The following is a 22,453-nucleotide window of genomic DNA, read 5'->3' on the forward strand; positions in this document are numbered from 1 at the left end:
CATCATCAAGGTAGGAAGCTCGAAGCTGCTGAACGACAAATCTTGCCAACCAGAACTCCACTTCACATACATCTTCGCTATGGAAGGTCTCTTCTTCAACGCCAATAATGGGTAAGAAGACCCTGCCTGCCGAATTCTTTCATACTGACATGTCGGAAGCTACATTGAAGGTATCGTCAGAGGGTATCGCAATGGTCTTTTGACTAGTAACAACTACAACAACTTGGTACAATGCGAAACGATCGATGGTAGGCTTGCCATTCCTATAACATACGTTTTCTAAATAGAAGCCAGACTTGAAGCTCCAGCTGGGCCCAGCATACGGCGACTTTCTTGCCTCACTTCCTCCGAATCCATCCACATCTACCCTAGCGGCGAAGACAACCGACAAATTAATCTCAGAGTTCCGATACGTACGAGCAAATGCGGTTGGGTCGTTGGCGAAGTTTATGGATTACCTTACCTACGGATACATGATCGATAATGTCGCCCTGCTGATTACCGGTACGCTCCATGAGCGAGATACAAGAGAGCTACTGGACAGATGCCACCCTCTAGGATGGTTCGAGACGATGCCGGTTCTTTGTGTAGCTACGAATATCGAGGAGCTTTACAACAGTGTTTTGATCGAGACACCACTTGCGCCATACTTCAAGGGAAGCTTGAGTCACCAGGATTTAGATGAGCTGAACATCGAGATTGTTCGAAACACCTTGTACAAGAACTACCTCGAGGATTTCCACAATTTCGTCAACACAGATTCTGAGATGGCTGGCACTCCAACAGCTGAAGTTATGACGGAAATTCTCGAATTCGAGGCTGATCGAAGAGCCATTAACATCACACTTAACTCCTTCGGTACAGAACTTTCGAAAGCAGATCGCAAGAAGCTATACCCAGCATTCGGAAGACTATATCCAGAAGGCTCTTTCATGTTGTCAAGGGCAGATGATATTGAGGGTGTAAGGTTAGCTGTGGAGGGTGTGAACGACTACAAGACATACTTTGACCAGGCCGGTATGGGACAGAGTAGCGGCCCTGGAAATATGAGCGGCGGTTCCGGCAGTGACGGGAAGAGTTTGGAAGATTTGTTCTACCAGAAAGAGATGGAGATATCGAAGGGTGCTTTCACACGACAATTCACATTTGCGATTGTATATGCTTGGGTCAAGTTGAGAGAACAGGTATGTGAGGCAACATTTTCGGCAAGGCAACTTTTAACAACATTCTAGGAAATTCGAAACATAACGTGGATTGCAGAGTGTATAGCGCAGAACCAGAAGGAGCGAATTGGTAACTACATCAGTGTATTCTAGATTTGAGATTTCATAGTCTCTGTTGAGGAGCTCTTGTTAAACTTTGTAAGGTAATTTTGGCTGCTAGGCGCTGGGAGATGGGAATTCTACTCGGATGTAGCAAAAATGCTATTTGGCTTCCCGAGCTCATATCAATACCTCCAAATTACAGTCCTGAATGGCGCACTGACTCTTTACCAAGTAATCGTTTTGACCACTCCAAATGACATCTGCCAGTCTATGCCTTTAACCTCTCCAGAAAAACGAAATATATCTGTGGTATGGCGTGTAACGTAAAAATTTGATTATGGAAATGTATAGCATCTTTGACTGCCAGATATCAGATCCTTAATACGGAACGGGCTGCGGGAGAAGGCAACCTCATTGATGCAGGATCCAGAAAATAAGACTACAGCTAAAGAGTATGTTCAAGAAACTTTCAGATATGTTCTACATTCATCCTACATACGCCTTTCCCAGGTATTTGATGTATACATAATTTACAGGCTAATCTCTCCCTTGTAAGTACCCTCCGTCAACCCCAGAGTACTGATCAAGTTCTGCCACCTATCACTACCTCTTTCCTTCCTCCTCAAGTAGTTCAAATGCTTCTGACGTTTGTGAACCATTATCCTCAAGTTCCTCTTATTGACCTTATCCTTGTTTCCGCCCTTCTTCTCCAACTGATCTGCCAGAACCTTGATCTTTGCTGTTAAAATAGCAATCTGGACTTCTGAGCTCCCGGTATCTGGACCGGCTCTCGGTGTCTTTTGCGGGGCGTCTTTGTCAACAATCGACGGATTTACAGGCGCTCGAGGTCTTAACACGCCATCTGTCCGGTGTCGTCCAAACGTCTCGATACAACGCTGCTTATTCGCCCTGGTCTTCGCTTCCTGACTTGCATTTGCCAGACTGACGATTCTCGTTAACGCGACAGTCGCCCGTTGATGTCCATCTTCGTATTTCGTCCGGATCTCTCGCCTTTCTACGGGGTCTTGGATGGAAGTGAGATTAAACGGTTCGGCCAGCGAATATGAATGGTCTAGGGACTTTTTCAACTCCTCGGGTGTGAGGAAATATCCGAGAGATGCATCGGTCTCAATCGTTGGTTCCAGGCCGACTACCACTCCATCCTTTTCCACTGCTTTAACCTTGGCGGATCCTCCTACGCTGTCGAATGATTGTACGAAAGGCGTGGTTATTCCTCGAACTGGATCGCCTAATGCCTGCTTTCGCTCTGCTTGAAGGACCTTCTGGCGAGCGAGATTGACAGCTTTTCGCTGTGCGGATTGGGCAAGGGCGTATGGGTCTTTATGGGCCTTCCGTTCGGCAAATGTTGAGACAGAGGCTGTTGATATGATGGGAAGGGAGAGGGTTGATGCGCTTGGAGCTGGCCGGATGCATACTTGGATATGATTAGTTTCGATAATGAGAGGCGAATATGATTGAAGACTCACAGCTTGAGGCGGCCGAACGCGACGCAATGGGTATTCGTGGAGGCATGTTGATATTGTCCCTCAACGCCCGTACTCTCGACCCAAAATCTTTGAACCAGCATTGTAGATTCTCAACTTGGTTAGCTCAATCATGCTATCACGTGGTCGATCTATGGACCCGCTTCACCTTCTGGCCTCAGGCGCAAGGCGTCAATCCGATTAGGGTTTCGGTACGCTATCGCGAACTTATTTCCGCACACGCCAATTTCATCTCGAACTTTTTCTCGACAACCACGACAAAAGCATCACAGGATTTGACAATCTCAACCACAGTCAAACCGCAAAGATGGCTCCTTCCAATCTCCCACCAATCTTCAATGCTACTCCTCAGGATATTGAGATGCTCCTGAGCGCTCAATGCCATCTCGGATCCAAGAACTTGCAGGTTCACATGGACCCTTACCTCTGGAAGACTCGCCCTGACGGAATCAATGTTATCAACATTGGAAAGACCTGGTACGTAAACTCGCATTCGCAAATGACAGCAAAGGGCTTTAGAGGAGAGTGAGAATTCTAACAATTCTATTATAGGGAGAAGATCGTTCTCGCTGCCCGTATCATCGCAGCTGTTGACAACCCAGCCGATATCTGTGTCATCTCTGCTCGTCCATATGGTCAACGTGCCGTTCTCAAGTTCGCTGCCCACACTGGTGCCGTCGCCATTGCCGGTCGTTTCACACCTGGTAACTTCACCAATTACATCACCCGATCCTTCAAGGAACCACGTCTCATTATTGTCACCGACCCACGTACCGATGCTCAAGCTATTAAGGAAGCTTCCTATGTCAACATTCCAGTCATCGCTCTTTGCGACACTGACTCTCCAACTGAGTTCGTCGATGTAGCTATCCCAACCAACAACAAGGGTCGTCACGCTATCGGTTTGGTCTGGTGGATGTTGGCTCGTGAGGTCCTCCGTCTCCGTGGTTCTATCGCCAACCGCGAGACTGAGTGGGACGTCATGGTTGATTTGTACTTTTACCGTGATCCTGAGGCTGAGGAGAACAAGGAGGCCATTGAGGACAAGGTTCCAGGCTCCGAGGAGGTCACCTCTACCACCGAGACCGGCTTTGGAGGTGCTGGTGCAAGTGATTGGGAGGTTACTGGTACATCTGCTGCCTTTGCTGGTGCAAGTGCTGCCGATACTCCAGCTGCTGGTGGTAGTGCATCATGGGATGCTGCGTAAGTTCCTCTCATACGAGGTAATTATGATCTCAAGGCTGACGTTATTTTAGTGCTGCTCCCGGTGAAGAGTGGGCTGCTGCTCCAGCTGCTGCTGGTGAGTGGGGTGCCGCCGATCCAAAGGCTGAGCAATGGTAAATCAAATAAACTCACAACAAAAGCAAATGATCTTTACGTGACCACGTTAGGTGTTCAAGGGTCAAATTGATGGTACTCATGAGGGAAAGATACTCTACTACTGTTCATTCATTTCAGAGGTCAGAGGGAAAGCCCTGTGCCATCGAGGCGAAGCGAGTTCTCTTAATCGTTGCTCCACCCTTTTTGTGCCTTCTTGTCTAGTCCGTGATCTTGGTACTCATAATACTAGGAAGAATACAAAGACATGTTGCGAAACCTTTTGACTTTGGATTCGTATGTGATCATCTCGGCTTTACTCGTGCCTTGTGTGTCTGTACTCATATCCGTCTACGTAATGGACATTAATAATTGTCGGTGCCTTCCCCCAAACTTAAATACCCTTGCCGTCTGACTCTTGATATTACTGTGTACTCTTTGCCACACCTTAATCAAATTTGTTCCATGTTCGCTCCCAAGACCTTGCTGAATCCTATCTGCCCCCGACTGTGCCTTGCCATTAGCTCGCCAGACGAGAATTTCGTTCTATCAGTCACATAAGCTCACACACATCCAAGATACTTTCATGACGCTCAGCCAGCCCTTCGCAAACACACCACCATAAATCTCTACGCCTCACAACCATTGTCTGTAATCTTTCAATTCCAGGTCCACAACACCCCTCCAACACATTTCCTTTCCACCATAATCTCGATTTCAGTGACGTTTCACTGGTCTATGTAGGATGGGAAAGAGAGGGAATCTAAATCCACTGCGAATAATCTTGCTCTTGATTATGATTAAACGTGAGACGCCGCTTTTAATATATACACACATATACATCGACTCTACGAATAACCAAGGACTTCTGGTCATGTTCACCGGTATTGGTATGTCTGTTTCATTCATTTTATACTGTGAACAAACGTTTCAGGTTTTGAGGATATCTTGGATGAGGAGGGGTTGGTTGTGGTTATGTATTGTATGTCTACCGGATTTATTAGTGTTGGACATCTTGGTCTTATACACATACACATCCTCACGATACGGTACCTACTTTTCATTTATACCATGACAGCGTCTTATGTCGATCATCACCACCACCTAACAACAGACAACACCTCCCCATCCGAACACCCACTCATAGAAATAGCCAAGCACCGGGGTCCCCGCTAGAAATAAAGGTGTGTTATATGTTAAATTCTGCTTATGTCATACACTCCAAATCCCAATTCGTCTGGGCAATACGTGACCCGCCTGCTCATTCATGGCTCTCATCACCACCCACACCACTTGACACTCTCCACGCCCATGACCGTGGGCTAGCAGCATCCCTCCAAGATGTCACACTTCTCGCTGCCATCGTCACGTCACGTTGTTCTCTACAGTGCCCTTCCGAGCAGTTTTACCATGAAGTCCAGGTCGACTACACCTAAACAGGCATCACTTTCCCCCTCTCACCCTTAAAAACACAGAACAGCCCAACCAGAACGAAGAACGAGCTTATATTCATGATATCAAAACCAAAGCTACCAAACCTAAAAACCCCGCTAATGCAAACAAAGTCATAAATCTCATCCTCCCCTACCAATCCAGGCGTAAGCCCCCTCCCAGTTTCCTCCCGTGCTTCTGACACGAGAAAAGGCCAAAAAGCCTACAACGCCAGTCCCAAAGAAAACCCTCCGGCCAAAACCCAGCCCAGAGACCCAGGTATGAGGTTCTGTAATCCCTCCCCAGTCTCTCCGCCCACACATGCAGGGCCCGTCACACCCGCCCTTCCCCTCCCTCTCCCCAAGCTCACCACACCCGCAGCAAGCAAGCAAGCCCGCCAGCCCTCCCAAACGGCAGCATCCGCACCCTACTGCAGCCCCCATCTACAGGGCCGCCGCCCCTCCCTCATCAGAAACAAGCGCAGATGTCATGCATAAACGCCGCTCATAAAAGCAGCAGCAGCCCTTCCAGCGGCTAAAAAATCTCAGGACGCCGGTTCACTGTAATCTAAACGCCCGTAACCGAGAGACAACCATGTATGCTTGACGACGACAAAGTAAATACAGAAGAAAGGGGGGAGGCGCCGGTGACAATAAACTGCCTATTCCGGAAATGTTCGTGAGAGAACTTTTGAATATCGTAGGAAATGAAATTGAGAGGATGACCAGTTTAGTATTCTGGTGATGGATAGCGAGCGCGCGCTTGCTTGTACTCTTTTGGGTGTTTGCGGGAGGCTTTGGTCTTCATCGTTCTGGAATTTGTGTTAGTTGAGATTCTCGTGGTTGCGACAGTTCAAACTCGGCTCTTGAGTGATTCGCATAAACCGATTCTGGCAAGTAAGAAGAAGTTGAAACTTACGAAACACGCTTTTGCGTCCATTCGAGATCTCTCTTGACCTCCTTGGCATCTTGGTAGCCCTCAGCCATGCGCGCTCTCGACTTAGCGAGTCGCTGTTGAGCGAGCGCCTGCAAGTCCATGATTTCACGATGCTTCGCATTCAAAAGACCAGATCTGTGCGTTTGTCAGTTTTTGATTCTTGAACTAACTAATTCACTGGAATTGAAACTTACGTTTGCGCCTGGACGGCAAGTGTGCGATCAAGCGGAAGAGGATCAAAAGCGCCATTGAAGCGATCCTGAACATATTCCTGCATGTCTAGGCCATTGGCAGATGACGTGCTGTCATAGTCGCTAGAGCTGCCAGCGTAGCTGCTGTTAGTGGCGGAATAGGCCGAGTGGCCGTAGGCGGGTGTCATGCTGGATCCGGTAGTGACAGATTCGGCTACTTCGGGGGGTGAAATTCCATAGCCATGATTTTGAGGAGTGTAGTATTGAGCGTGTTGACCTTTTGAAGGGACAGCAATGGGGAGGGAGGTGGTCTGGTAATAAGCTTGTTGGTAGGCCATGATGTAAGTGGGAATATAGTGTCAAACTACAGAGACTAGCCGGGTACAGACAAGTGTTTGGTAGTGAGATGTCGGATGATATGTGAGATTGTGTGTGTGAATAGAACAAACGGGCAAGCAAGTAGAGTCTGTGCCTAGGTAGAGTAGAGTAGCAAACAAAGGAAGTATGTGAATTGAGGATGAGGTTCTTGAGTGAGTATGTAGATTGAGAATGAAGTTCTTGGGATGTTCAAACGGATGGAAAGGAAAGAAGAAGGAGAACTGGTCTCAAAGTAAATTCACCCCCTTTTTATACCCGTTCAGCGTCCCCGGTTCGACAACGAGCCATTCATCTTCGAGGGGGATGAGCTTGACCCTTTCTTGCCATCTGCCTCGTCAACCCCGCTCGAGGGAGGAATACTCGCAGAAAGATAGGCTGATCTTGCTCGACTCGACCTGGGACGAGACAGCTAGTCCTCTTTCTCGCTACGACGATGCCCCCCTCGCCCCGTCTTGCCGCCCTCTCGCGGTTGTCCCGCGCCATCTTTCGTCTATGCAGTAGTATATATTCGATGAGGTGATCCCTGGAGTAGGAGCCCTCGAGCCGGCAGTGATTGGCCTGGTCCAGCGTTTCGATTGCTCAGAGATAGCCGTCATGGCATTGCAGGAGGCAGCGGAGAGCGAGCAGACAGCAATTGGCCGGGGCCGGCGCGCGAGGGCACGTAGGATGGGTTGGAGGGCAGGTAGGAGGGAGCAGGACCGGCAAAAGAAGTGTATCGAAGGCTCAGGCTCAGGCTCAGGCTGCGGGTTGTGGGTTGTGGGTTGTGGGTTGTGGCCGTGGATTTGCGGTGCGGTGGGTGAGCAGGCAAGGCAAGCGGACTGACTGACTGAGTACTGACGGACGCAGCCAGACTCCAGCGGCGATTTAATACTGCACAAACGAGCAAGCGCGGTAGTGCGAGCAGACGTCGACAAAGGACCAGCAGGAGTAAAGCAGCGAGTGTCAGCGGCGAAGGCGAATACCAGATGGCTCATGGCTCCATCTGCTCGTCCGTATGTCATGGTGCCTCATGGTGGGCAGCAATTGCGAGAACGCAGACTTGTCAATGGTTGCGTCGACGGCGAATGTGGAAGAAGTCAGGCTCCAACGCATATCGACGTTCCTGCCATGGAGTCTAACGAGCTTCGCGAAATGTATGTGTTGGCAATTTTTTTTTTGGAAATCAGCCTTCCACCGACGTCCGATCAAAATTCTTGTCGACCCCTCCACAACCGAGCAAACGACCCCTCCTTCCCACCCCCCTGGCCTGTCCTCCCCCTGCGAAATGGGAGATGCAGTGGTTGGATCTCCATCCAAAGGCCAACGACGACTTCTACCTGGTCCGACCATTATTGGTCTGAATGGCAGATTGTCGATCGGGACATTGTATGAGAATATCCTAAAGAACTCTTTTACCAGGAAGACCAAGACTCATTTAGCAGCTAGACCGGAGTTCATCTAGCTCTCACGGCCAAGCAACACCATATTAAGATCACAGGATGAACCGGCGATGCGGACTTTGGATGCTAGCTGCTAGTAATAGTTGGACCTTGATTATATGATTACCATACTTCAACTACCGGATGTAAAAACGCCATCCACAAACCTCAAACTCATGAGCCACGAAGCGAGCCCAAGCCAGACCTTCAAATCAATGACTGTACCATCATTCGAAGCAACTCCACACTGACAGAGCAGCCGTAAACGCCAGATCCATTTCACAGTGAAAGACAGCAGCAGCCGTACTCTCAGAACCCAAGCTGTATTCTCCGGGCCTCAGAACAACCCAACAAACGGGTCAATCAGTCCAAAGATCCAACTCACACATCACCAGTATCAGCTCCATACCACAAACCATCCATCCGCAGCTGCAGCCCTTCGTAGCCCTCTTCCCGCCCATCTCATCCCAAACACTGATCTAGTAACATCTCGACACCCTCAAACCATAGATCTAGTAACCCTATCTCCCACCCTCCAACCAGGAACCTGGCAAACACAAAGTCACAGAGCGGAAAAGGGCAGCCGCGATGGGACAAAAATGGTGATACGTAGTTTTGACTTCTGATTGCTCAAGCCCGTTTCTAGGAACCGTGACACATTAGACAAACTTTGAAGACCGAACATTTCTTAAAGGAACACTGAGCATTGCATCAATGATATACCACTACCATCGCACTTCCCGCCAACCTGGATGAATAGCGCAAATCCGTCCTGCCTGCTGCTTCTCTGTACATGGCACACGCACATGCAAAGGTGGAGGTACGCACCAATAAGACGTGCATCGCGGAATTTGTGTCCGCCATTGGAGAAAAGGGAGCTGCGCTCGGTTTAGGATCTGGTTATGCACGACCAGCGAAGAAAATAATTCTATCTGTGAAGCCCCCCTGGCGGGTTTGCATGTATAGTTGGTGTGTGTTATGGATGACTTGATTTCTGAGATGTGTGGCACTGCGTTGGTGCGAGGGATTGGGATGGTTTATTGTGAGATGAAATGAGGACTGTGAGATGAAGAATGGGTGTCAGATGAAAGATGACTAAGATGAAGAGTGAATGGAGTTTAAATTCATCATTCTAACCAAAAACCTTGAGAAACCCCCACATCCCGAGTCCACTTAACACTGGGATGGTGAGATTATCATCCCATCCAAAGATGTCCACCACCTCGCTTGCCGACGCCGCAAATCCCGTCCAGAGACTCATGATTCCCAGTGCTAAGCTGCCCCCGATAGTTGCTTGAGATTCGGTGAATCCGATCATATTGCGAATAGCGGCTGGAAGTGACAGGCTGCCAGTGAACATGAACGGCCAGTTGACGTCTTCGGGGAAAGTGCCGTTGTGAGAGGCTAAGTACCCCCAGAAGCCGAATGCCGTCAGGACACCCACGAGAAAGGCAGCCGAAGACCCTGCGAGCGATTTACCGCGTCTGATGCGAGGCGTGTAACGGCCATATAACCGTCCCACCGTGCTCGCGGCAGTATCACACCAACTCAGCAGCAGGACACCCATCACACCAATGTCCTTCGGAAAAAACCCCAGCACGATCCACGCTCCGAGGAGGTACCAGATGACACCGTTCCATCCTTCATATTCGGTTTCCCGCATTAGAGCCCCCATCACTCGGACATAAAATCGATTGAATGGCGCGTATTTATGCCTAACGTAGTCCACGGTAGCGATGGGAATCAGGGCACCCATCAGCCACGGAGTGATGTCGGATGTCTGCAGGCCGTGTAGGTATGCCCAGATAACAAAAAACCCGATAGATACGTGCAACACTTTCCGTGGAACCTCGTGTCGATGCACGAACGACCTCCATTGCCTGTGTATAGGAATCAGGCCCAGCGGACTAGGGCTTCGACTAAAGTCCCTCCAACTCCAACCCGCGCTAGCACTTGTTGGCGACAAGTGGCCGTTGGATTCTTTCGCGTGTCCATTCCCGTTCGTCAACGGCACCGACTTCTGAACTGGAGTTGGCTTTGATGATTTTGCAGCCGTGAGCCCCGAGATCTTTCGAGCCCTCATGGGACTTCTGCTTTTCGACCGCGCCCTTCTCAGTTCATCGCTAGGTTCGTCATCCTCGTCCAAATCTTCGTCTATGGGCTCTGGTGTAGATGCCGCCTTCTTCTTTGCGGAGCGCGTAACTGGGCCGAAGTATCCATCTTGCGACGTGTCTCGAGACTCGGATGGTGTTGGAGACGGCGAGATTACTCTCGGTGTTGCCGGAATAGGATTCGAAGATCGTGACATAGTAAAAGGTGGTAATGAGGGCATTCGGATCGCGCCGGTTACTAGACGTCCAAAGTTTGAAACTCGATAGAGCCAACTAGTTGAGTGGAGATGGTGGTCTTTCCGAGATGACCGAATGTTTGCGACAAAAGCAGGCTGAGATGTCGAGGGTATTATTGACTCCAGCGGATCGATGGGTGCAGAGCAGAACTGCGCTGCATGGTTGAGGGAAGATATGGTTGCTCTTTTGCGCCGTTATCGTGGCACATGAAAGCTATATGTATCTAATAAGTGATGTAGGCGGATGACGAAGAGTCTCAGTTCGCTCTCCAATAAAAGAAATGTTTGGGTACGAAGACACGACGTGAATACATAGGCACGTGATGCAGATCCCGGAAGCTGTTTTTGCCAAGACCTGCCAAAGCTCGTCGCGGTCTGTATATTTGTTTCTCCAAGCTACTCGACTTCAACAGCTTGCGCCTGTGAAGTCTCCAGACCTAACAATTATATCTCCCACTCGTCGCGTTGCCACTATCCGGAGGTTCTAGTGCACGATTGTTGGGTATAAATATAGTTGTTGTCATTTTTTTCGCACCTACGAACGCGCTCACCTCTACGATCTTTAACATTTGTATTCCCGAGTCGTCAAACCCTCGAACATTAGAACGAACCCATCACACTCGGAGCGTCGCTGCCTCAATCATATAGCAATAGAAGCCGTTTGAGACATGTCATTATTTGGGCAAAGCAACAATGCGGGTCAGCAGGTCGGAGGTCTGTTTGGTGGGCAGCAGTCCAAACCATTATTCGGCGCATTAGGCCAGAGTACGCAACAGAATAATACAACACAGCCTGCACAAAGCAATCTCTTCGGCGGGTTTGGGCAGTCTACCAATCAGAATACGCAGCAGCAGCCTCAAAATGCCCAAGCTGGGACATCGAACCTATTCTCCGGTCTGAATCAAAGTACACAACAAAACCAGCCACAGCAACAATCGTCGGGTCTTTTTGGCGGTCTTGGGCAGAGTACACAACAGCCCCAACAGCAGCAGCAACAGGCTGGGCAAAGTCTTTTTGGCGGACAGAACAACCAGCAGAACCAGCAGCAGTCGGGGGGACTTTTCAGCAATTTGAACAACCCACAGAATCAACAAGCCGGAGGCATATTTTCTCAATCGACTGTTCAAAACTTACCTCAACTCGGACAGAGTCAGCTTGGTCAAACCAATAATTCGATGGGGAGTTCATTATGGCAACCAGGAAGTGCTGTCAAACCTCGTAGGTAATATCTTGGCTTGTCAAGACGAGATGCTAATCGATGTCTCTAGGTGAGAAGAGTATTCCCGAACAAATCGGAACTGTTCTTGAGAAGTGGGATACCAGTAGCCCGAATTGCGCTTTCCAACATTATTTCTACAACAAAGTCGACGATAATATGGTACCCTTTTACAAGCCTGGTCCAAATGAGGATCCTAAGGCATGGGATGAAGCGCTATCGAACAAACCAGGGCCTGGATTTATCCCAGTCCTGTGTGTAGGATTTGCTCAATTGGGGGAGAGGATCAAGCTTCAACAGCGGAATCTGGCGCACTATAACGCTCGTCTTCACGAAATCAACAACTCGCTTTCGCTGATGCTTCAAACACATGATACGAAAACTAGCATTCGAGCCATGGACGCGAGAAGGAGGCATACAGTGTTGAAGCAGAGATGCCTGGCGTTGGCGACCAAGGTTCAAGTTCTACGAAACCGCGGTTACGCTCTTGGTGGGGATGAAGAGGATCTCAAGTCAAAATTACAGGAGCTGGAACGTGGAGTGAGCGATCCTGGATTGGGAGCAAGAGGTGAGGAAATATGGGCACGTATGCTCACGGTACAAGAGCGGGCAAAACTACTGAAAGCCGAGTTGGAGAAGAGTGGTTCGGACGCCCCTGATAGATTGGACGAAAATATGACACAACAAGCGAAGAAGGTGAGGATCAGACATGAAGTTGTTGAATCATCAGCTAACACAATTAGATTTTGGAGGACTATCAAACTCAGCTCGATCATCTCAAAAAAGAAATAGAGTCGATCAATAAAGATTACGTCGAGTGGGAAAAGGACAATGGACCGGATCCCAAAAAAGCCAAAGCGGCATCCAGAGCAGAGACAGATAAGAAAGCGAAAATGGCGTTTATGAGGCAGAAGATGAGCACTACCCCTGCAGGATATATCCCATATTCATGAGTTAGTTGTACGATAAAGAATTAATGTTGATTTGGAGCGGCTCAAAACCAGTAAAAATGTTCGCACGTGATGTTTGGCAGTCAGGGTAAAGTCTGATCCTCAACATTGGAAGTTGAATGACGTGCCAGTAAGATTTTAGGTGTTTTCGAGTAGCCCAGGCCAGGGATCTCGCTTACTCACAACATATTTCGATAGTTGGAGACGGTATAAGATGTTTCGAATTTTGTTTCTAACATTTGTGTGTGGTGACTCATAATAACAGAGACTTTATAAATCGTCCTTGTGCAGCTTCAATTACTTCCTCAACCACCAAAGATGTCAACCCCAACTCAACCCCTAGGAGCACCCAGCTCATCAACTCCAGCACAAATCCCAAATGCCTCATCACCAACCTCAACCCTCACTGGAAAATACGTCTCTCTCCGACCCCTCACCAACTCCGATATCCCCGCCCTCTTCACATCCCTCTGCGGCCCCTCAAATGCCTCCCTATGGACCTACCTCCCCTTCGCCGGCCCCTACGACTCCCTGGAAGCCTTCACGTCCTACATCGGATTCCTCATCTCCAACATATCATCTACCGGCGATTTCCCTTTCGTCATCACTAAACTGTCTGACTCTAAGATCGTGGGGATTAGTTGTCTGATTAATATTGTGCCGGCGCATCGCCGCGCGGAGATTGGGTTTGTGACGTATGCGCGCGAGTTACAGCGGACGAGGGAGGCGACGGAGGTTGCGTACTTGCTGTTAAACTATGCGTTTGGGTTGGGAAATGAGAGGGTGGAGTGGAAGTTGGATGCGTTGAATGGGCCGAGTAAGAGGGCTGCTGAGAGGTATGGGTTTACGTATGAGGGGACTTTTAGGAAGCAGTGAGTTTTTTTTTTCAGTGGTTTTGAGTCGATTGTGGGTAGGAGATTCTTGTTACCGATTGAGAGACCCCTTTGGGTGAAGGGCAAGTGAAGCTTTTGGTGATAATGAAACTGACGTGGAGTTTAGTATGGTGGTCAAAGGTCGTAGGAGAGACACATCTTGGTACTCCATCATTGACGATGAGTGGAATGCCAATGTTAAGCACGCATTTGAAGCTTGGTTATCTGATGACAATTTCGACGAAAGAGGACAGCAAATTAAGAAATTGGAGGAGTTTAGAAAATAGAAGCCTGGAAAAATTTCAGAGGTTGAGATCTTACAGTAATTCTACGGGATTCGGGGTGTCCCCTCCAAAAAGTAGTGATTATATTAGAATATGCAAGTAACAAAACTAGATTTAATTATCTCTACATTTCCTAGTCAGAAGATAATCTAAGAATAATGTGGATAGTTTCTAATACTCGAGAGACTAAGTACATGCTTGGCTGGATAGGATGTTCGGGTGTATTGTACATGGTTACATACAGTTTTCACCAGCAAGATGAATTATAAGACAAGGTTGCCATTTTCTCTTACTTTAAAATCTCAATCGCACGTCTAATCAAATGACATGTCTCTACACATAGAGAAAAGCGACGGACCATTTATCTTGAACTTGAAGATCTTCACATGTCTTATAATGGAGAAACGCCTAAAATGTCCCATGCTTTAGATATTCCTGAGATATTTGCCACTTAGTAGTAGTACAGTTTTAGATTATAATTCGAGACAAGGTTTTACAGAGATTCTATATCAAAACTTTGGAGTTTCAATTTTGACACCTTATTCTTGAAACAGGAAAAGTCAAACTATAAAAGCCTGTTATTATACTAACAGCCATGTTATTTCGAGAAAACCCGTGTGTACTAACTATTTTACTATAGGCCGTAGAGAAATCACACCTGTCACCTTGACATGTATTTTTAGTGACAAGGCACCAAAACAGTATAAGCACAATTTATATAAACTTTTAGAAGTCAATAATAAAATTTGACATATTATTAACTTTAAATTCCTAGTAAACTGCATTTGACGCTCTAGTATGTAGCTGTCTACGTAACCTTACACATGAGTAACCTCTAAAAGGGAAATTACTATTTTCACTTTAATGGTTATACACCTAGGGCCAACTTCGCTTATTGTTATATTCAGTCAGTCGCAAACCCGTCGCTTCGGCCGTGCCACTTGCACCCTCCATCCGACAACCTTTTCCAACACAATCCTGCAAAAGATTTTTTCTTCAAACTCGAGGATAAAAACATCAAAAAAGACATGCTTGGACCGTGAATCGAACACGGGGCCAATGCAATCATGGAAACAGTTGACTGAATCCATTGGCAAGCATCGATTTTACCACTAAACCACCCAAGCTGGTGTCCTGATCGGATGAAGACATTTACCAATTTGTAAAATATATAGTAAGCATCTGTACTCACACTCTTATCCGTGCGATAAGAGCATTTCGCGACGCGACTTCAACAGCAACTTCAATAGTTGCGAACACACTCCTCTTCTGTTCCAACACAATGCGCCAGAGACATCCATGGTACCAATTCCTCTGATGAGATGTTAACAACAGCCCCTCACCTCCGAACGAGGCGGCCTTCTCCAACCACCGTCGAATACACGGTTTCCACCTCACCAACCCTCACACTCCCACTCCGACTCCTCCTCATCACCACAATAATCTTCCGAGTTCTTATCGGCTGGAGTGTGCTATTAATCCTCTACTCCAAATACCTCCTCAGCAACCTCGCCGCTGCTACATCAACACACAATGTTCAGCCAGAAACAATAGTCTCTATAGACTACCTGTATTACATCCTCCATCTCCTGCACACTTCCAAACCAGGACAGTTCGCAACCACTCTCGCCGCTCTCACACCCCCAACCCTCTTAATTCCTCTCTCCCTTGTTCTCCTCCATATCCTCCTCCAGCGCCCACACACCACCGAAACCCTTCTCGTCCTCCGCGGGCTTGGGATCCAAACCTCTTCATCCTCAGCTTCTTACCTTTCGTCCGCGACAACGCGGTTCATACCGACAGAAAAAGTACAGGATATACTAGTGAACGAAGCGTTTAGGGGATTCGAAGTACGTTATTATTTGGTGGTTGTGGTGGAAGGGGAAGATGATGTTGTGGTTGTGTTTCCGAGGTTGTTGCCGCGGAGGAAGGTCGTGGAGAGTGTGTGGAGGGGGGTTAGAGGGTGTTTGTGGGAGGAGGGGAGGGTTGGGGGGTTGAGTGCAAAAGGGGGGTGATGGATTATTGATGAAGGGTTATGTTCATCAGAGGGGGGCTTGGTGGAAGAGAGGCAGTTGAGGTGCTGTTCACTGCGCTGGGTTAACCACAAGCTTTGAAAGACCGTGACACGAAACAACAGATACACCTATGATCTACGCTCTATGTGTAATTGGGAGAGTTGCATACTCCAAGTACCACCGTCATGTCTCAACTACGAAGCAAGTTGGAGAGAACGCTTGCATGAATCTAGATTGTCAAATGCCTATGGTCTAGATAGATTACAAGATAGCTACAGATATGGGATATGTCTAATACATCCTGCTTAATTCGAACCTATAGGACCACATCAGTCGACAGCAACCCTACTAATGGGTATCTGCGGCGCATCTTCAACAGCACTTTGCACCGACGCTTGTTTCTCTTCTTTTATCGAAGGGGGATTCCTGAATCCCTTGATCTTCATGTCGGCCGAGTTCTCGAACCCTTTCCTAATCGCAAATCTTTCGTTGACCACCTCCACAGCCTCCATCTTAGGCTTCTTCATCACTGGTGTATAACTGCCTTGCATCTTCGGTTCATTACTGCCGTCGAAACACCTCTGGCTTCGACTTGGTTTCTTTCCAGGCTCTAACTCTTGCACCGGGTCGCCTTGACTCTGAACCAATTTAATCAGACTTCCCACCAACAACTCATCCATCTTCTTCTCTCGCCACAGACTCCACACATTTTCCATCAGCCCAGCAGGGCCATATTTAGCATCTCCTTGACCACGACCGTTGCCAATATACACCCAATCTAAAGTGTCTTTGCGTTCTGGGTCGTTCTCTTTTGGAAATATACAATCCCAGAGGATAAGCGGTGTGTCTGTAGCCATTTCGTAGGTAGGTCTTCTTGGATTCTTTGTAGCGTCCAAGAGCTCAGAAACGATTGAAGGCTTTTCCAAACCTTGACCAACCAAGAATAATATGGAGACCATACATCGTACTTGATGCCACAGAAACGCGGATCCATGAAGATTAAAGCTGTAAACAGAGTGCTTCACCCCATCCTTCGGCGCAAACTCCGGAGAAGCTGTAAACCCAATGCTTGGATCAATGCCAGTTTCCTCTTGGATAGAAGCATGAAACATAACTCTCTCAAAATTCGTAATCTGCTTTCCAGGGTCGACCTTACAGAAGTTTCTAAAGTCATGACTCCCTTCAAACAATCTCGCCGCCTCTTTCATAGCATCTATGTCCAGATATCCATCTTTTACTCCTCGCGGGTTCAATTTTGTTGTCGAATCAAGGTTATGTGGCACTGGAGGCAAACATGGATTGGTGAAGAAGTACTTGTATCGACGTTCTCGGCAGGAAAAGCGCGCAGAGAAATCCAATGGTGGAGATGGGCACCAAGCTAGTATTCTGATTTCCGGGGGCAGCAGGCGATTTAGAAGAGCACAGTAGGGAATTTCGTCCGCTATTGGATCGAAATTCAGTGACTCTTCGAAGTCTGGATTACCCATATCGAGAGTCACCTTGTCCACAGGCGGTTCCCGGAAAGGTACCCGAGAAGGGTCAAGTGGCGGAGAGGAAGTCTCGATTCCATTTTCGCGTGGGTATGTGTTGAATATCTCGTCGGCTCCAGAATCTGCTAGATCCAAGGCCTTGGGATTTTCCTTCTTTTTTGGCAAAGGTCGATTACTCCGCACTCGAATTCCAATGACTTGCCCAAAAGCGCTGACTCCCTTATCTGTTCTCCCACATTTACTGTATTCTGTACCCTCCCAATTGACAGCGCCTGGTTCCAGCGGCTTCAGATCTTTTGGGAATATGAGCCGAGCTTTATTGAACGCTTTCCATAGCTCTTCTTCGATCGTGGGAAGCGGCGTGACATGAGCATGATTCTCGAACCCATTGAATTTCTTGCCCAGGTACGCGAGCTTGAATGCGACAAGACGAGTATTATATTTGGCGGGATCGAAGGCTCGTTCGGTTCGTTTCTTCCAGTGTTTGTTCACTGAGGGAATGGAAGCGATAACACTGAAACAGTCAGTGTTTCCTGCGCAATCTACCATGGAAATAATAACCTTTCGTTGCGTCTTTTGAGATCTGCTTCCAGCTGGGTGACTCGCTCAATGAGCTTCTCATTTGACCATGCACTGTAATCCGTCGCCTCCATTGTTGCCAGAATCTCTGACTTTCGCTGCAGAGGTTTCTCGTCGCGACGTCTTCCTGAGTGTTTCAATCTCTTGAACACTCTCACCCAGACATAGGGCACCGAGGGCGCCTTCATAGATTTTGTGTCGAGTCATACACGTCAAAAATTTGTACCTCTGCTTCTCGATGCGTCTCTTATCTTCACGTGATGATGTGATAAGGAGGAGCTAGAATTGCTTCTTTTGATGTCACTCCAGCTTCTGCATTTCCTACTTGGATATGTTCACAATGTAGATAATAAAATGGCAGATGTTGAAACCCCCGAGATAAAGATCCTTCTCTTAGGCGATGAGAAATGTGGAAAATCAACCTTTCTATCGTAAGTTTTTTGAAGACCAGCTGCACCCCTCGAACAGTCTTCGAGTCGAGCATCCCATTACTGACCGAATGACAGGAAAGTCAGTCAGGGTTCGGGCAAGGGTCAGCAACTAGGTCCTAATATCCCCTCGAAAGACGCACCTCCTATCTACCTTCTTCGCGATGAAGACCAACCATTCATTCTTGAGGTCAAGTTTGGTCCTCAATCATTCCGACTGGAATTCTACGACACTGCTTCCCCTCAGACTTGGCAACTCCTGAAGCCGGATGTGATCATCTTATGTTTTGACATTTCATCTCGTATAACTCTAATAAATGCTCAGCGTATTGTAAGTTTCTGTAAACTGTTCTCGAATATGGTCTAATCCTAAGCTAGTGGTCACCACTTCTTCCCAAGACCTTTGACCCAGCACCACTAGCCGATACGCCAGTGCTTTTGTTGGGCCTAAAGCGTGATTTACGCTCAGAAACAGACCCAAACGGGATAATATACCCCCAGGAAGCTTATCGTATCGCTCAAGAGATGAGATGTGATAAATATATGGAGTGTTCTGCGTTCACAGGGGAGTTGGTTCAGGAGGCCATCGAAGATATCTGTAAGACAGCAGTTATGACCGTGAAGAAACAAGGCGGAGGGTTAAGCGAAGGGGGTTGTACGACAATGTGAGTATAGTATTTATGGAAGTAAATTAGTATACAGAACTCTCAGTTTGACTGATTTCTCTCCTCAACTAAAAATATTGGTGGATCTTATGCTTCTTAAGGCGAAACCAACCGTAGCGGGCTTTTCAAATATAGATTTACACATCTGATAGGATCTTTCTGACTCTTTCATACAAGGATAGTCAGAATAAGTTGGCTTAACACAAAGTTCTGGATTATCTTAAACGGTATTACAAAAGAATCATCATCTGTCTCTTATGATTTGATACTTTCTATTAATATAAAGTACTGTAAATATATGCTTTGTGCTTTTATGGAATGATTCTGTATCGAATGCTCTTTACTCTAATAAAGTGGGGCTTCGCAGATACATTTTTGGTCTTGGCACACCCGCTATGATAATATTTTTCTACGACTGTTTGCGCGACGCGAACGGCAACATTCAACCTCACATATTCAAATTATCCACATATCTACAGACCGAACATCAAAAATTAATTCGGGTCTGTAATTTTGACTCCTGAAATTGCACACTGTTCCCATTTTAGGGAATTTTCTCCTATATAGTGCTGCCACACTGTCATTATTTACTTTATGGCTTGTTGATGTTAATCATGCGCTAGCTTGAAACTGGAAATATTCGGAAGAGTGACACAATTCACATCAAAAAGCCTGGCCGCCGTGCGGAGTTTTTACAAAGAAAATTCTCACGACAAATCTGAAATTTGAGCCAAATTTACACGTCCAGCATGGCTTCGAAAATTGACGAATTGTTGCAGTGGGCCCGCCTACACAATACATCACTTCATGAGAGCGTGGTAGTATATCAGGATCCTGTCACTGGACTCTCCTTTCAAGCATCAGAAGATATTCCGCCAGGAACAACACTAGCCACATCCTCATACGAAACCTCGTTGTCATATCTCAACGCAGCGGGGAGTTCTGCTCATTTCAAATCTCACAGCTCTGATGGTGCATTTCCTCAACCATTCATAGAAGCTTTGAGAGTCGAAAATCCTCATATTATCGGTCACTTCTTTCTTGTTCAACAATACTTACTGGGAGAAAAATCCTTCTGGTGGAATTACATACGACTTTTACCACAGCCCGATGACCAAGACGCTCTTGGTGTTCCAGTCAGTTGGCCTGAAGCTGACTTGAAGTTTCTTGCTGGGACGAATGCTGAACCACCGATTGAGAAGAAGCTTACGCTGTGGAAAAACGAATGGGGATTAGGGATATGGAACCTCAAACCCCACATGAGTGACTGGCATATGTACTCGTACAAATTATATCAATGGGCTGCCTCGATTTTCAGCTCTAGAAGCTTTCGAGTATCTCTGACGATTCCAGATACGATTCCTATGGAAGATTCAACCAGTCCTGAGATACAGGAAATGAACCGGGAACATATCCGCCGAGATAATTTCTCTGTTCTCTTCCCGGTTTTGGACATAGGTAATCACGATGGAGTTAATCGAGTGGAATGGTCTAAAAGTCCGGAATCTGGTCATTTTACATTCTCATCTACCCAGACGATGGCTAAAGGCTCACAAATTTTTAACTTTTACGGGAACAAGTCGAACAGCGAATTACTTGTTGGTTATGGTTTCATCCTTCATTCTCCGGAACAAGATATTGTAAACTTGAGAATGACACCGGCCGCTGATGCAGCCGAGCTTCGTCGCACACAATCATGCCACAGGCGTAATGCACCTTTTCAGCCTGGGGAAGAGTTCATGTTTTACGTTCGTAGGCAGAGTGTGTTCCAACAGACTAGTGAGGGGCTTGTTGCCCTACCAATTTTCTCTCACGGTCTGTTCGAAGCTTTGATTTGCATGATCGCTAATGCCAGAGAAGGTCGGTATATTCTGGATAATCCAGACTACTGTATTCAAACGCCACCAAGCATGTTTTCGGGTCCTCTTTACAAAGCACTGTTCCAATCGTTACAGATTTTATTGATAAAGCTTACAGGGGATAAGCAGAAAATTATAGACGCAGGAAAGGATCTCGGGTAAGTTATTCATAGAATTTGCCACTATAGGCTGCTCATTGACTGGATGCAGTTACCCCCAGAACCAAAATCAGAGGATGGCGCTTGAGTATCGGGAGAGGAAAATTGCTGTACTTGAAGAAGCCTTGCTGTGGGTGACCCAGCATCTCGAAGTCGCACTCAAGTTTTCTTCATTTCACGATCTAATCTCCGCCAACGCCATCACTGGACCCGAATCAAGGAAACAATTCGGCATCAAGATCGAAGAACCCATGGCGCAACCGACACGTTGTGTTGCTGGTCTTCTTCCACTAGAAACGGCATTCGACTGGCTAAGAGCAAATTATCCAGATATTCATGAATCAGTAACAGAAATCATAGCTAAAGATCAAGGTGAACCGCTTCCCCTTAAGTGGAACATTCTCGTCGAAGATTGGGATCACTCATATTGGGTCGTTTGGATTTACATAATCTGGATGCTCTGGGCGCGAGATGGCTCGGAGTTCCTCAATCGTCATCCAAGTCTCAGCAAATGGATGAGCTTGATGAAGAGGTGAGTTCCGCCATTTTCCCTTCGCCTACCGACAATTTCACATTTGACTTACATATTTTAAGTTCTGCCACCGATCCCAAAGAAGCCTATGAAAAGTTTCACGCGAAGAAAGATGAATATACTACCATCAACGACACTATCGAGGAAATAACTTGGCTACCCCAGTTTCGTCCCGTTCGGTCCTTACTTGAAACGCAAAAGGGAGGTTGGGAACCGCTCAGGAACTTTGCTAGTTTTGTGGCGAAAAATGAGACTGTTCATGTGAAGGTTGGTATGAATGTGGCAAGGAAAAGGACAGACGCGGAGGTTGAGGAAATGTATTATGAAGACTTCGTAGAATTAGAAGACGTGATGGAGGAGACACAGGTGGAGCAGAGAGTATTAGCTGTCTGCTGAGGCACGTGAAGATGCTGCGTCAAAGATTATGGCTTGCGTGTTAGCGGTTTTGTGACAGTGGTTTGTAAATTGGCCTAGATTTCGCCGTCTCTGGTACTGTACATATTTAGGAGTATGTAATCCATCCGAATGTGTCGAGCGAAGAAGAAATGTTAAATAAAAATAAGGTTTACACTAAAAAGCATAGTTCACAATAGCGTCGTTCTGAAGTGAAAATATGA

The 22,453-nt window shown here is 47.1% G+C and overlaps 12 protein-coding genes across 12 annotated transcripts; 8 read left to right on the forward strand and 4 right to left on the reverse strand.

The window, feature by feature from the left end:
• Nucleotides 1-79: 79 nt before the first annotated feature.
• On the forward strand, nucleotides 80-1,316 carry GLAREA_05174 (V-type ATP synthase subunit C; the record flags this gene model as incomplete). The annotated part of the gene is made up of 4 exons (XM_008078463.1): nucleotides 80-111; nucleotides 160-248; nucleotides 295-1,184; nucleotides 1,233-1,316. The coding sequence occupies 4 exons, from the start codon at nucleotides 80-82 to the stop codon at nucleotides 1,314-1,316; spliced, it is 1,095 nt and encodes a 364-aa protein (XP_008076654.1).
• Nucleotides 1,317-1,795: 479 nt separating this feature from the next.
• GLAREA_05175 (S15/NS1 RNA-binding protein) lies at nucleotides 1,796-2,798 on the reverse strand (the record flags this gene model as incomplete). Its single annotated transcript, XM_008078464.1, has 2 exons — nucleotides 1,796-2,700; nucleotides 2,753-2,798. 2 exons carry the CDS (start codon nucleotides 2,796-2,798, stop codon nucleotides 1,796-1,798), a joined length of 951 nt encoding a protein of 316 aa, XP_008076655.1.
• A 279-nt stretch (nucleotides 2,799-3,077) lies between these two features.
• Nucleotides 3,078-4,111, forward strand: GLAREA_05176 (Ribosomal protein S2; the record flags this gene model as incomplete). The annotated part of the gene is made up of 3 exons (XM_008078465.1): nucleotides 3,078-3,247; nucleotides 3,323-3,973; nucleotides 4,027-4,111. 3 exons carry the CDS (start codon nucleotides 3,078-3,080, stop codon nucleotides 4,109-4,111), a joined length of 906 nt encoding a protein of 301 aa, XP_008076656.1.
• A 2,136-nt stretch (nucleotides 4,112-6,247) lies between these two features.
• GLAREA_05177 (uncharacterized protein) lies at nucleotides 6,248-6,983 on the reverse strand (the record flags this gene model as incomplete). The annotated part of the gene is made up of 3 exons (XM_008078466.1): nucleotides 6,248-6,329; nucleotides 6,437-6,589; nucleotides 6,649-6,983. The coding sequence occupies 3 exons, from the start codon at nucleotides 6,981-6,983 to the stop codon at nucleotides 6,248-6,250; spliced, it is 570 nt and encodes a 189-aa protein (XP_008076657.1).
• Nucleotides 6,984-7,617: 634 nt separating this feature from the next.
• On the forward strand, nucleotides 7,618-9,067 carry GLAREA_05178 (uncharacterized protein; the record flags this gene model as incomplete). Its single annotated transcript, XM_008078467.1, has 3 exons — nucleotides 7,618-7,815; nucleotides 7,870-8,156; nucleotides 8,701-9,067. 3 exons carry the CDS (start codon nucleotides 7,618-7,620, stop codon nucleotides 9,065-9,067), a joined length of 852 nt encoding a protein of 283 aa, XP_008076658.1.
• A 506-nt stretch (nucleotides 9,068-9,573) lies between these two features.
• On the reverse strand, nucleotides 9,574-10,749 carry GLAREA_05179 (uncharacterized protein; the record flags this gene model as incomplete). The annotated part of the gene is made up of 1 exon (XM_008078468.1): nucleotides 9,574-10,749. The coding sequence occupies one exon, from the start codon at nucleotides 10,747-10,749 to the stop codon at nucleotides 9,574-9,576; it is 1,176 nt and encodes a 391-aa protein (XP_008076659.1).
• A 707-nt stretch (nucleotides 10,750-11,456) lies between these two features.
• On the forward strand, nucleotides 11,457-12,957 carry GLAREA_05180 (uncharacterized protein; the record flags this gene model as incomplete). The annotated part of the gene is made up of 3 exons (XM_008078469.1): nucleotides 11,457-12,006; nucleotides 12,057-12,700; nucleotides 12,748-12,957. 3 exons carry the CDS (start codon nucleotides 11,457-11,459, stop codon nucleotides 12,955-12,957), a joined length of 1,404 nt encoding a protein of 467 aa, XP_008076660.1.
• Nucleotides 12,958-13,272: 315 nt separating this feature from the next.
• On the forward strand, nucleotides 13,273-14,113 carry GLAREA_05181 (Acyl-CoA N-acyltransferases (Nat); the record flags this gene model as incomplete). Its single annotated transcript, XM_008078470.1, has 2 exons — nucleotides 13,273-13,826; nucleotides 13,954-14,113. 2 exons carry the CDS (start codon nucleotides 13,273-13,275, stop codon nucleotides 14,111-14,113), a joined length of 714 nt encoding a protein of 237 aa, XP_008076661.1.
• Nucleotides 14,114-15,432: 1,319 nt separating this feature from the next.
• Nucleotides 15,433-16,125, forward strand: GLAREA_05182 (GPI-GlcNAc transferase complex; the record flags this gene model as incomplete). The annotated part of the gene is made up of 1 exon (XM_008078471.1): nucleotides 15,433-16,125. The coding sequence occupies one exon, from the start codon at nucleotides 15,433-15,435 to the stop codon at nucleotides 16,123-16,125; it is 693 nt and encodes a 230-aa protein (XP_008076662.1).
• A 329-nt stretch (nucleotides 16,126-16,454) lies between these two features.
• Nucleotides 16,455-18,268, reverse strand: GLAREA_05183 (Pseudouridine synthase; the record flags this gene model as incomplete). The annotated part of the gene is made up of 2 exons (XM_008078472.1): nucleotides 16,455-18,129; nucleotides 18,177-18,268. The coding sequence occupies 2 exons, from the start codon at nucleotides 18,266-18,268 to the stop codon at nucleotides 16,455-16,457; spliced, it is 1,767 nt and encodes a 588-aa protein (XP_008076663.1).
• A 280-nt stretch (nucleotides 18,269-18,548) lies between these two features.
• GLAREA_05184 (P-loop containing nucleoside triphosphate hydrolase) lies at nucleotides 18,549-19,291 on the forward strand (the record flags this gene model as incomplete). Its single annotated transcript, XM_008078473.1, has 3 exons — nucleotides 18,549-18,625; nucleotides 18,701-18,953; nucleotides 19,001-19,291. The coding sequence occupies 3 exons, from the start codon at nucleotides 18,549-18,551 to the stop codon at nucleotides 19,289-19,291; spliced, it is 621 nt and encodes a 206-aa protein (XP_008076664.1).
• A 745-nt stretch (nucleotides 19,292-20,036) lies between these two features.
• GLAREA_05185 (SET) lies at nucleotides 20,037-22,232 on the forward strand (the record flags this gene model as incomplete). The annotated part of the gene is made up of 3 exons (XM_008078474.1): nucleotides 20,037-21,304; nucleotides 21,357-21,836; nucleotides 21,899-22,232. The coding sequence occupies 3 exons, from the start codon at nucleotides 20,037-20,039 to the stop codon at nucleotides 22,230-22,232; spliced, it is 2,082 nt and encodes a 693-aa protein (XP_008076665.1).
• Nucleotides 22,233-22,453: the final 221 nt, after the last annotated feature.

This window comes from Glarea lozoyensis (assembly GCF_000409485.1).
Source record: "Glarea lozoyensis ATCC 20868 chromosome Unknown GLAREA10, whole genome shotgun sequence".
NCBI lineage: Eukaryota > Fungi > Ascomycota > Leotiomycetes > Helotiales > Helotiaceae > Glarea > Glarea lozoyensis.